This window comes from Salvia hispanica, chromosome 2, assembly GCF_029641045.1.
Source record: "Salvia hispanica isolate PSC_SH4W2 chromosome 2, Shi_PSC_v1, whole genome shotgun sequence".
Taxonomy (NCBI): Eukaryota; Viridiplantae; Streptophyta; class Magnoliopsida; order Lamiales; family Lamiaceae; genus Salvia; species Salvia hispanica.
The window spans coordinates 10198243-10211748 of record NC_142693.1 but is presented as its reverse complement, the minus strand read 5'-3'; the positions used below and the strand labels follow the sequence as shown (position 1 = coordinate 10211748).

Below are 13506 nucleotides of genomic sequence, written 5' to 3'. Positions count from 1 at the left end.
CTATTTCCTTTTAATTGGGGAGAATTATTATTTTATTTTGCTCTGTGATATTTTATTCTACTCCGTGAAATATTCAAATTAAATCATAGGCTAATTTAATAGCCTTAAATTCGAAATCCCCTATTCTCTCAACCAAATTTAACGCCACTTCTCCACCAAATCTCCTCCAAATCTTGATTTATTTAATTATTGGATTATATCTTGCACTCTATAAATAAGAGTGAGAAACCTAACCCTAGCATCACAAAATCACGCCCCCCACTCCCAAATTTCGATCTCTCTCTCTTCCACTCTCCCTCAAATTTTTCTTCTACTTTCTTCATTATTTCTTCATCTTGTGTGAAGAATTGAAGCTAAAATTCAAGAATTTGTTGAAGAATCAAGATCCTACTTGTTTCCTACCGATTGTTCTTTTGAAAATGTATTTTTATTTTGATCTTCTCTTCTTCTACCGATCAATCGGTGTTCTTGAGTCCACATGCATTTAGAATGAGTGAAGGGGAAATTAATTGATGAATGGGATGCACGTGTGTGTGTGTGTGTGTGAAACCGTGTGGGTGTGTGTTGGTGCGTGTTTGTGTGTGTGTGTGGGTGGGTGTGTTTTGAAGCACTCATGCGTGACACGATTTGATGATAAATCTGGAGTTGTTGTGCGAATAAAAAACGATATGATAATCGTACTTTGATTTTGGATGATGATATTAACAATTAATCGAGGGGAAGAAGGGAAACGTGGGAACATGCATGATTTTGATCCATGATTGAGGAACATGCATGATTTTGATCCATGATTGAGGAACATGCATGATTTTGATCCATGATTGAGACTTACTTGTAATACATAAATTAAAGGTGAGAACTCGCGTTCACGGAGTGATAACAAGAAGAAGAACATACTTGTGGCCTAGAAATCGAGGTGGGCTTTATTCTTAACTCTCTCTTATGTTGCAAATATATGAAAGTGGAGCGATAAGGGTGGATTAAACTGTTATGTCATGCCTATGATTATGTTGGATATTTATTGTGTGTGCCTGATTGATACGCCCGGATTTTGCACTGTTTTAAGGCCATTATTTGGTCCGTTTTTGTTATCAAAATCACTCTACATGTCCATTATTTGCATATTCTATACATTTTGGTATTTTGACGTGTTTTGTGAGAAATGTGCATATTTGAGCCGAAAAGGGGAGTAAAAACGCATAGTCTGGAAATCTGGAGTCAGACGGCGACCAGCGACCGCCGCGAAGTTGTACGGCGACCGCCGGCGCCCGGCGGGCAGAGCTATGTGGCGGCCCGCCTCGGAAATTTACGCTAGGAGAAGAGTCTCGCCCGGCGACCGCCGGAGGACATGTGGCGGTCCGCCACCGAAGGGTCAGAGTCTCTGGACTCCAACGCGGCGACCGCCGGCCAAGGTGCGGCGACCCGCCGGAGAAAGGCGGTGAATCCGACCAGCCCTAGATTTGCTCCAAGATTTACCAAATTTTGAAGATCTTTTCCTTCTATGATGATGAATAATCTTCCCCTATAAATAGGACCTCAAGCTTCATCAAAAGAGTGTTTTTTTTTCACACAACAAGAACACATTCATAGAGATCAAAAGCTAGAGTACTTCAATTGTGCAAGGAGTTGAAGAAGGATTTCAAGAACATCAAGAACGATAAGGATTCAACCTACGGGTTTTATTTGCTTTAGTTTTATGTTCAGATTGTTTTCCCTTCAATCTATGTTTTTAGTTTATTCAGTCATGTGTAACTAAACTCATAGGATTCTAGGGATGTGTTAGTAGCAACTTTGGTTATACAATTCCGTTTTCTATTTAATATCCGTTTTGTTTTTACTTTGTTTCTTCCCTAAGTTAATCATGATGCTTCATAATTGAGTGACACAATTATGTATGATTCAATACAACTTGCTTCATAACTGTGACAGAGTTCTAGCGAGTTAGATCCACTTAATAGACACTACAGTTAGCTTCCTTTAAAACGGCACTGTTAATTGAGAGTGAGGACTTTTCAAGGGTCTTAGGAGCTTTTTGGAGTTACGTGTTAGGATTGACAACCCTAATGTTAGTAATCAACGTTTGTATCGCATGAGCATAAGCTAGGTGACTCGTCCTTTCAAAGTATTAACTGTGCTAGGGTATTGTAGTTTGGAATTTGTATAACCATAAAAGCGAAAGCACATCCCTGGAATTCCCCTTATCTCTATACTTTTCTCTCCGTGATTTGCTTGCATTTAGTTGTTTACTGTTTTTAATATTTACTGTTTTCAAAAAGTTACAAAAAATTCTTGTTTCTCCAGATAGTAATTGAGTTCTAGTAGAAGATAGACACTTTGTGTACATCTTCCCTGTGTTCGATACCCGGTACTAACCTTTTGCTATACTATACCTACTCTGTATACTTGCAGGTATTTATAGTGCAAATAAAAAGTGCATCACTGATGCCTAGTTTGAGAATGCGCTCCATTAGGCTATAGGGCTATATAAACGAATTCGGGTATGAGTAGGGCTGCAAAACCTATCAGGCTAGTGTACACGGGAGATCGGGAGCCATCCTTGCTAGTCGGCTGGTCTCGTGGGCGAAAGTCTGGTCACACTTCGTCGCACCATGATATTGTTGATTGATGAGAAAATGGGAGGTATTGTTTGACTGGCTAGTCCATGAAATATTTTTGTGATACTCGATGCTATCTTTTAAATTAAATGCTAAACCTCGAGTTCACTATGGTAAGGGTGGCATAACTATAAAACGTTTTGGCATGAGTCCACTGAGTATGTTTAAAATACTCAGCCCTGCATGTGTTTTCCCTATGTGCAGGTTGAGCGGCGACGGGCGGTCGGTGGTGTTGAGACAGTTGAATCGAATAAAATGGATTATTGGAACTTTAAGTGTAGTCGTGTCTTCATACATGGCTCCGCTTTCTCTTGGATTGGTTCCGCTGAATTTTTGAAACTATTTATCTTTGGTTGGTTTGAACTTATATCTTCAGATTGGAATATTGTGAAATATTGCGTTTTGTTGGAGTTACAATAAACCCTTGACTTTTGAGCTTAGCCTATGTTATCTATTAAATCTTGATTTTCGTGATTAAGCCGTTGACTTTTGCCTTAATAGTTCATTAAACACTTGGTCAAATCTCTTTAAATGAAACCCTAGTCTTCATTCTTGTCGCCTTTAAGTTCGTCTAAGTAGCAGTTGTCGTATTTATTATACCCTAGAAATTCGGGCTGTTACATTGATAGTTAAGATTAATTTGGTCAATTAACGTTTGACCGTTAAGTTTTACGGAAAAAGGTTAACAGAACATATTGTTTGGGACCAAAAGGTAACAAAATTGATGTAAATAAAAAAAAAAAAAAAATTTAGAGTAAATGTAAATGACCAAATTTGAATTTTAGTCTTAAATAATTGATTCAATTCTTTCCAAAAAAAAATTACTGATAAAGTCAAATTTTTACTAATCGAAAAGGATTGATTATTAAAATTTCTACTTATTTCAAAAAAAATTATTCTCTGTTATTAAGTAGCTATACTATATTATAAATTAAATTCATTTTTTTAAATTAAAAGCACCTTGTGTGGGTTAGAGTTTAAGCAAACCCCCAACACAGTATTACAAATTTAGTATTGCATGAGATGGTCACGACGTTATCCAGTTGGAAATGGAAATTATTATCTTTTAAAATATTTGGAAATTCTTATCTATAAAAAAAATCAATCCGATCGTTTATGAGGTTAACATCATCACATAGCATAATTTTGCAGTTTGTATTGTTTTAAAGGAATCAGCGTACAAATTCATGATCAAAACTTTTCACTTTAGGTTGCAGCTTTGAAAACCATGCATGCAACGTTAGAGTGTCCACAGTGGTGGACAATAGCCCCGGAACAGCCACGTCACAACCACAAAAACTTATCCAGGCCAATAGACAGTCACGCCACAGCCACAAATCATATTATCTCCGTCCACGAAAATTTGTCCCATTTTTTCATTTCCGTCCGTCCCCCAAAATTTGTCCCATTTCACTTTTACCATTTTTAGTAGTGGACCTCATATTCCACTAACTTATTCCTACTCACATTTTATTATTAAACTAATATATAAAAGTAGGACCCACAATCCACTAACTTTTTCAACTCATTTTCCATTACATTTCTTAAAACTCGTGCCCGGTCAAACAAGGATGAATTTTCGTGAACGGAGGTAGTATTATTTAATCAATTGTTGGTATATTTTAATTGGATCAGAACCAAAATTTTAGATGAATTCATAACACCCGACTTTTTCTATCCTTTAGTTATTCTCAAAAGAAGTTTGAATTTTTTTTCAAGCTGATTTTTTTTTCATTCATTAAATCCTTAATTATTTTCGACTACTAAATTTTTATTATCGAGCAAGAGAAATTTCCTTTATATTTATGCTTGTCCAAATCAAATGACAATCTTTTGGGCCTAACAATTATTTTATTTTCGCTAGCCCAATTCTTTTTTCCTGATAGCCGTTTATTTGAGCCTAACAGAAGAACATCAATTTATAATTTATGTGAACTCATCAAATACTTAATAGTATATTGCTTCAAATATTTTCTTGTTTTAAGCCCAAATTTTCCTCCTCAGAGTGGCGCCTGTTCTTCTCCTGATTCAACAATCTGCAAATAAAAGGACACAAATTCAATTGTCAAATTTAAATCCCTATTAGTACTTCTTGTTAAATGCCTGACAACTTTCACACACAAATTTCCAGTTTCTTTTCATGATCACAACTCCTTCACTTCACAATTCACGTCCAAATATAAAAAAGTAGAAGAGAGAACACAGAGAATGAAAGGAGCTGTTTTTCAATCAAGACTAGAAGTTCAATCCACGAAATTCGTTCGCGGCTGCAATTGCCAAACAGCAGCAGTTATGTCCCGCGAACCCACACGAACTCAAGCTGCAGCAGAGGGCAAACAGCAGCACGACGACAGCAGCAACAACGGTGGTAAGGGGCTGGGAACGACGGGCAGCAGTCGACAATGCCAGCGAGAAAAAATAGCAGCGCGACTGCGATGACGCTAATCCCGTTGGCAGTGAACGAAAGAGAGAGAAGAGGAGACGGCGGCTGATGCCACTTCACGAAGGAGGGACATCAGCGCTAGATTTGACGGTGATGCGAACCAGGCAGCCAGAGAGCGGTGGTGGCGGATGTAAGATAGAGAGAAGATGGCGCAGCTGCTGTGCTGGGCGACGGTGAGAGGTAGGGGGACCAATGGTCCTCATTTTGTGAATTTGGGGTTGGGAGTATTTGTTTCTTTTGGGCCGATGGGATTGATTAAAGGATTGAGTGTCTAATTTGCTTACTTGGGCCAAATTAAGTAAAAAGGAATAAGGGAATTTGTTGCATCAATTACTGTATGTTTTGGGCCGAAGTAATTAACGTGTTGAGTGGAAGCTGTGAATAGCCGGCCGACATCGCCCGCGACGTCTTGGGCAGCGGCAAAATATCGAAGGAAGATGAAGACGGCGTCCAACAATCACCAAAAAAATTTAGAATTTCCAAAAAAATAAGATCGAACGGTAAATGAATATCATATAAGATACGTGCTTTGTTTCTTTAAATGAATTATTTTCTTAAAGTCTTTTATTTTGTTTCGCATGTTATGTTCTTTAAAGTGTTTTTCTTGCACGCTATTTTATAGCCGGAATGGAAAGTCGAGTTGAAGAAGTATGCAAACTAGGCAGGCTCTATTATTTAAACTCCTTTCTTTTCAATGATATGTATATGGTGATATAAGGGTGGTTTAAATGTTATCTCATGCCGTATTTTCGTACTCCCTCCGTCCACGATTTAAAGAACCCTTTTGACTCGGCACGACTTTTGAGAAATTATTTGACTTTATAAAAAAAAATAAAAGGAGAAATTGAGTGGAATGTGAGACCCATTTAAAGTATTAGTTTTATATTGGATTGTGAGTATAAAAAGTCGGTAGAATGTGGGGTTTGCATACTAAAAGAGGAATAAAGTACTAAATAATTTTATAAATTATGGATAAACTAATGTGCTATTTAAATGATTAAAGAAGGGATATAAAGACTAGAATACCATATAGGGGCATTTTGGCTCTGAAAAAAGTAAAAAAAAAATGAAAAAGTAGCTCATATATATAACGATAATTTAATTTATGGAGCACTACTAATATTTTTATTAATCCGTGAACCCTTAATGAAGTTAACTCTTTTATTTATTCCCAAAAATCGTATCGCTTATCATCAAGCCATCAGCTGTATTTTAATTGCAATGTCAATTAAAAAAATACTTAGGACAATGAGAAAAATTGCAAAAAGCAAGAACGGTGGTGTTTAAGAGTTGTAAGCAAATGCAGGTGTGAAAAAAAAAAAAAAAAAAGCAAGCACGAGAGTTCATGCTTTTCCTGTCAGTACTTTTCTCCTGCTCTGGCCTCAATTTGGGTATGAAATTTGAGTAGTTGACTAAGCTATGTATGTATGATTTTTATCTGCCGTCATTAATTTTACCGTTTGGCATTATCTGGCTCTACACGTGAGTTTTCCAACTGCTTTGCTTGTTGTAGTCATTTATTGAGTTAGTCTCTCTTTATTGACCTCTCCAATTGCATTTTGATGTTTCTTTCCTCTCCATAATATTAGTATAAACTTCACATGTATTTGTTGGTTTGTAATTAGGAAATGGGATGCTTTGTATCAACAACGAAAGACATAGGTGAGAACAGGAGACGGCCAGCAAACATCGGGGAGGTTTCTGTGTTTGTTCCAGGCCTACGCATCCCTAAAGCCGTGAACTTTGCTCAGTCACTGGGAAATAATGTAACTAAAAGTTCAGTCGAACGCCTCTCAGCTCTTAGAAACAGAATAGTAGTTATGGCAGGGCATGAAGCTCCAACTATTACAAGAACCAGAAGAAGAACAGCCAGTCAGCATGGTATTTTTCGTATTCTTGTTTCAGTGTTATCATTCTCTCTCTCTCTCTCAAGTTAATATTGTTGCTTGCAGGAAGATCCATATTGCGTGATCTTCTTAAGGCGCTCGAAGAATATCTGCCAGTCCTTTTGGGGTTGGTTAAAGATGGTAACTGATCATATTGACAAATCCTCTTAACTTGTAGTACTATTATTTCTTACCCTACTAATTTGTTCAACTATGCTATGCTATGCAGGCAGTCCATTGCAACACAAAGTACAATTTTCCTGGGTTAATCAAGAGGATGAACTGGAGGTCCATCTGCACCTTCTACTTGTGTCCATTCCATAATTAGAATTAGCAAGATTAATTATTCCCTTCTCATTATCCATTACCATATCTCCAGGAAACCGCAATGTATAGCGCTTGGTACGAAGTATTATCGGTTCTTCACTTTATGGCGACGCTATTATTATCGCAAGCCAATTTGTTGCTTCTTCCACGAACTTCCACTGATGGGTTTCAGCCAAAGGTATCAGAAGGTTAGTCTTTCAATGAATACCAACATACTTATTTGCATTGTTATTAAGAAGAAATGAAATTTCTATCATTTTCCAACAGAGAACAGAAGATCTGCTGTTGACATATTCTTGAAGGCAGCAGGATATCTTGATTGTGGTGTTAGACATGTTCTTCCACATTTGCCGATTGAACTGAGGTAAATTATAAGTTAGCTATTAAAATCATCACATTCGCACTCACACTCTCGTAATTATTTATGTGCCAAGGAGAAATCTTCCCGTGGACCTAGCTGAAGGAGTTCTACGAGCACTTTGCCTCCAAGCACTTGGCCAGGGTGTGGACATCCAACTTGGGCTTGCAATTGAGAATAGCAAGGCAACATTGGCAGTCAAAAGGAGACTGGCATGTGAGATGGTCAAGTACTGGCAGCAGGTGTTTTATCTTTCCATTACCAGTTTAATGCTCACCAATCTGTGTTAATTACTGTGTCATGTATATAGGCTCAAGATAACATCATGAACCTTCCACTAGCAAATGGTTGGGGAGAAAAGCATAGGCTATTTGTCAAGTGGAAATATATTGAAGCTAAGGTATCTCTTTCTTGTGCTTTTTATATAGTAAGCCATGTTCAACAAAGTTATAATCTAAGATCCATGTAGGCTGCTGCTTACTACTATCATGGCTTGATTCTTGATGAGGGAAATACTGAGAAGTCTCATGGAATGGCTGTTGCTGCTCTACAAGCAGCGGACGAGTATCTCAGAGAGAGCAAGAGAACTGCTGAAGCTTTTAACTTATCTGTTCCTGTATCAAGGTACTTGATTACTTAACTAATACCACTCTTCTTAAATATATACTGCATTTCTACTCATCTCAATCTCTCAGGAACCCTCCCCTTTGGGGAACTATCAAGTTTCTGTCTGAAAAGATTCCCAAGGATACTTCGAGCAAGGTGCGAATCAACAGGGATCTCTTCTCTCACGAAAAGTAAGCTCAACTCGCATACCTTCATACTCATAGCGCAGAACATTGATTGTTTCCCTGGATGTTGTAGAATAATGGAGACAGCTCCAACGTTGCCAGACTTTGCTTTGGCCCTCAAACCCAACGAATATCAGCTTCCTCTCGTCGATGTCTCTTGGGAGGAAGAACCACTTAACAAGTTTAGTAAGCATAAAGGGTAGAGCTTATATTCCGCAGAAACAAGCGTGATCCACCACACTGGAATCAAGTTACAATTCAAATGCCTATTACATCAGACTATTTAAGTTGTCAATTAGTACATTCCTAAAAAAAACAAGGATAATGGTGTCACTACATCAATCTTCTCCTCCATTTTCTGTTTCTTCTAACCTCCGTTTTGCTTCCTCCCCCTCTGCACAAGGCACAATTAATAATGAGCATAAACATGCAGTTCTCAAGTGATACGATCGGATGTGATAAAGGAAAGTTTCTTGTGTTGCCATATATAGGCACAACAAATTCTCAACAGTAAACAGTTGAGGTTTTACAATTTAAGCCTGTAGGCATTTTAAATCATGAAAATTAATAAAACACGTACACCATCCATACACAAAATAATGTCCATATTTGCTATTTTGGTCAGTCCATAACATAATGTCCACATTTACTTTTTTCATTTTTGGTAAGTGGACTCCACTTTCCACTAACTCATTATACTCACATTTTTATTATAAAACCAATTTATAAAGTGGACCCGCATTCCACTAACTTTTTTTCGGTGACGGAACTAGTAAGGGACAAGCCCCCATCCAGCGGGGGATCGCTGATGCCGGACGCTTTATAAATGTTGCATGCTGGGGGCGGAAATTGAAGAGAGTACTCGTAATGATGTTCTTGTTCTATCATTTTTAGAGAGATGGGGGAGAAGGAAGGAAGAGTCACTGTGTTTATAGCGATAGAATCATACTCCCTTCGTCCCACAAAAATAGTCTTCTTTTTTCATTTTGGACTGCCCACAAAAATAATGTAGGATCAGATCATTCGAGATTCACTATTTACCATTACCATTACCGAGACCTCTTTTGATTACACCATAAGAGAGATGGTCAATCTCTCAAGAACAGACCAAATACAATCAAAAGTAGCAACAAGATACGAAAGTTACAAATAACCAGTTACAAGGTATAGCACCCTAGCACTAATCAGACACCTTGACCGGTTCTGACTCCAAGCCATTCACCCCTTGCAACTACCTGCACACTAAAGGTGATTAGTAGGCAAGATAATCAATCCTAAGAGGAACGAGTAAAGACAAACAAGAAACTCCATGCAAATCAAAGATTAAGGAACGGTGGCTCAGGTTGCACGCAACAACTTCCTCTAATCTCAACCAATTTACCCAAAGAGAGCACCGTGGGCAACACTAGAACAAGAAACCCGCAAGTTTCACCAACTACTAGACACCACGACCAACTCTGGAACCTTCAAGTATACACAAGAGAACTCTCACAAGAACGGTCAGAACGCCACCGAGGAATAACCTCCAACTCAACTGATCGGACCAGAATAGTCAGATCTAGGGTAGGATTTCACAAGGTAACCGAAGAGGTTGCCTCTGCTAGTGATTGCACCAGTCAGAACACTCAATATCAACCAGAGAGTGACCATAGAGAGAAGCGAGAGAGAGTGAAATCCCTAGCTGCTAGAGAGAGAACTCAGAAAAGTGAACATACCAAATTGAGAGAGAGCAAGATTCATCGGGTAAGTACCCTCACAAAAGAAGCACACCCCGAATCCAACAGCTCAAGCTCACAATCTGAGTGGAGCGACAAGTGTCAATCGGGACACTTACAGTAAGTAATTGGTCAAGCAACTTGGGTCCAATAATCCCACTCATTTCCATTTTTGGCATGTTTTTATCTCTTATGAGGTAGGTTATATTTCCGCTAACAATACTTAAATCACTTTTTCTTTCTATCTCTCTCTCTCTTACTTTATCAATTTCATTAAAACTTTTGTCATCCCCAAAGTCCCTATTTTTATGGGACAGAAGGAGTATTAGAATAGATGTAGAGACCGCCAAGAAAGAGAAAAAGACTACTTCCTCAGTCCTATAAAAATATGTGCACTTTTCATTTTCGTTTGTCCTATAAAAATATGAGCATTTACATTTAAGGAAAGTTGCCCTCAACTCATTACCCATATACATCAATTTATTTACAACTTATACCACCATGACTCATCATTTCAACTCACTAAACACTAATAATAATGTGGGTCTCACTATCCACTAACACTACTTTAACTATCCTTCTCTTTATCTCTCTATTACTTTATTAATTGTGCTTTAATTCTCGTACAATTTCAAATGACCATATTTTTATAGGACTGGAGGAGTATTAAAATTTGGAAATGATGTCAGAAACTAACACTGACATTGTAAGCTATTTTTAACTTTTAAGTAGTGAACTCTCTCTAAATTGCTAACTATAACTAATAAGAGGTCATAACTCATAAGATCTTTAGAGATCTACTGGTCTAAAATTTTTCATGTGAAATTTCATTTAATTATTATTTAAATTTAAAAAGATAAGAAGAAGTACTGAATTTAGGGTTTAGATCAAACTGTCAATATAGTGTATTAAACATATGAATACGATGTCTTGAGTTTGTCAACACAATTATGAATTCACATTTTATACGTATTATGTTGGCATATTATGATAGTTGTGTTGATATTAAATTGCTTATTGAAAAATATGAAAATTCAAGATTTTTTTCAAATTTTGACATCAGAACATATGCAAGTAAAATCTTGTTAGAATCCTTATAAAATTTTCTTCAATTTAATATATGTTGTATGAAAAAATAATTAAATGAGATAGTTATATGCATTAAAAGTTTTGAGATATTTCTAAAAAGTTAATTATAACTAATTTATTATTAATTAACAGAAATACCTTAATTGACATTTATTTTCACTGTAATGAAATTGAATGATTCAACCCTTGATTTGAAGATCTAATGTCTATCATTTATCATCTAATTATAGTTAGCAATGTGAGCATTATAAGTCGTGTTGTACTAAAACTGACATTCCGGGATGTAGCTAAAAGAAGACACGTTGACCCTTGGCTTTTATCTCGAGATGATAAATGGAATTTCCCTTGTAATAACTACAAAGCCCCAAAGCATAAGAAACCATATAATTGAGAATGTTAACAGAAACACCTAAGTTTGTAACTATTTTAAAATTAATAAGGAGATCGTTTCTTATTCTTAAATTTAAATCTTTTGCAGAACTCTCTAGTTTTAATATCTTAGTTGAATCATCAGATCTTAAGGCTCCATGGCTTATTTTATCTAAGACACTTGGTCTAACGTCAGTCTGATATACAAGTTGTATTTAGGGGCATATGATCTTCCAAATAAATGTAGCTTAAAATATGCTAACTTTAGGAACCAATGTCTCTTGGAATTCATTGTAGCAATTATAGACTTTTCCATTTAGTTTATGTTCTGCTCATGAAAATTAATTTTCAGCATTACCGGTATTTTCTTCTACTGTGTTTTTTTTCAAGAAAACCTTGGAACCAATTATCTAGTATGCAATAGTAATTGTTTTGGAATATCTTATTTATGTTGGCTAGTGTTTCTCCCTTGAATACTACTCCCTCCGTCCTGATAATTTGGGACACTTTGACCCGGCACGAGTTTTAAGAAATCTAATGGAAAGTGAGTTGAAAAAGTTGGTGTGATATGCGTCTTACTTTTAAAATATTAGTTTTATAATAAAATGTGAGAAGGAATGAGTTAGTGTAATATGGGGTCCACTACCAAAAATAGTAAAAGTGAAGTGGGACAAATAATGTGAGACGACCCGAAATGGAATACTGGTCGAATTATGTGGGACGGAGGGAGTAGTATATTGGAGCACCCCAGATGAAACTCCATTAAGCATATAGAGTCTACATTTTGCGGTTGTATCCCTAACACAGTCTTCCAGTTTGCCGTTATGGAGTTTTCACAGGTAATATATGATAAAAAGTTGATTTTGTAGGCTTAATTGGGTTCCAGTAAGAAGCTAAAAAGCAAGCTTAACCGGCGAGAACACTACAGTTTCTTTTATCAGACCAACTTTTGGTATCACAGCAAGGACAATGATTACATGTCTTCCCCTTATCTTCTCCTGCGTAAAAGAACTTAAACCCAGACGATTTATTCAAAATTTGCAACTGGATATAGATGCTAAAGATAACTTTATATATTAGGATTTACACCATGTTGGAATAAATATCAGATTCCATCTTTTGGTGATACTTCTAACTGTTTCTGCATAATAGAATGGCTTGTTTGTACATTACAGTTATTATAGTCATACTTTATTTACTTTGTAGTTGTGAAACTGATCAACTTTCACAACACATCCTTTTTAGTAATGCCAGCATGAAAGGTATTTCAAAACTCAATGCCGATGAGAGTATCAAAATTGTGTCTAAAACAAAGAGTGAATTGCACTACTTGGCGGCCTGGCCCTTCCCTTTGTTGCTATTTGTCTATAGTTACTGAAAGGGCATGTGCTTAAGTTCAATAAGCAGAATTGACACTGCTCCACACAGCACAGCGTAGTTCTGTTTCTTTTAGCATCTGTAACTATCACAAATTTTGGTACAGTATGTTATAATTGCATCAAGTCCAATAACTAAAATTGACACTGATCCATTCAGAATCTCTCTCATGCATCTGTGGTATAAGATAGATTCTGGACCAAGTACAGTAAACTATGCACCATTACATATTGATTTGTGCACAACTGTGTATGTACAAATATGCACCTGTGTGATTGTTTTGCATATGGATATTAGATGCTAGCGTGTGTCTAATGCCTGCAGAACTATAAATTGCTAAAATAAAGTTTTCAGAGAGCGATGCCAGGTCAACTAGTGTGTGTGGGTGTGTGTGTATATGTGCGTGTGTGTGCATAAAACTTTTGGGAGCACTAGGTTAGATGGCAAAGGGAAAGTTCTTAAGTGTCTTGCTCTAGAGCACCCAATGCTTGTACAATGTACATTTGACTTGTAATGACTTGATAAATATCTTATGA

General features: G+C 36.8%; 1 protein-coding gene and 1 long non-coding RNA gene across 2 annotated transcripts; one reads left to right on the top strand and one right to left on the bottom strand.

Moving 5' to 3' along the window:
- The first annotated feature begins 6628 nt into the window (after positions 1–6628).
- Positions 6629–8785, top strand: LOC125201833 (uncharacterized). The gene is made up of 10 exons (XM_048100095.2): positions 6629–6939; positions 7011–7085; positions 7174–7232; positions 7324–7459; positions 7539–7635; positions 7706–7871; positions 7940–8029; positions 8099–8253; positions 8325–8426; positions 8494–8785. The coding sequence occupies exons 1-10, from the start codon at positions 6687–6689 to the stop codon at positions 8621–8623; spliced, it is 1263 nt and encodes a 420-aa protein (XP_047956052.1). The 5' UTR covers positions 6629–6686; the 3' UTR covers positions 8624–8785.
- A 592-nt stretch (positions 8786–9377) lies between these two features.
- LOC148931547 (uncharacterized) lies at positions 9378–10104 on the bottom strand. Its single transcript, XR_016135267.1, has 2 exons — positions 9802–10104; positions 9378–9655 (listed from the first exon to the last, which is right to left on the bottom strand). It is a non-coding gene; the product is annotated as an uncharacterized LOC148931547 (long non-coding RNA).
- Between the last annotated feature and the right edge of the window lie 3402 nt (positions 10105–13506).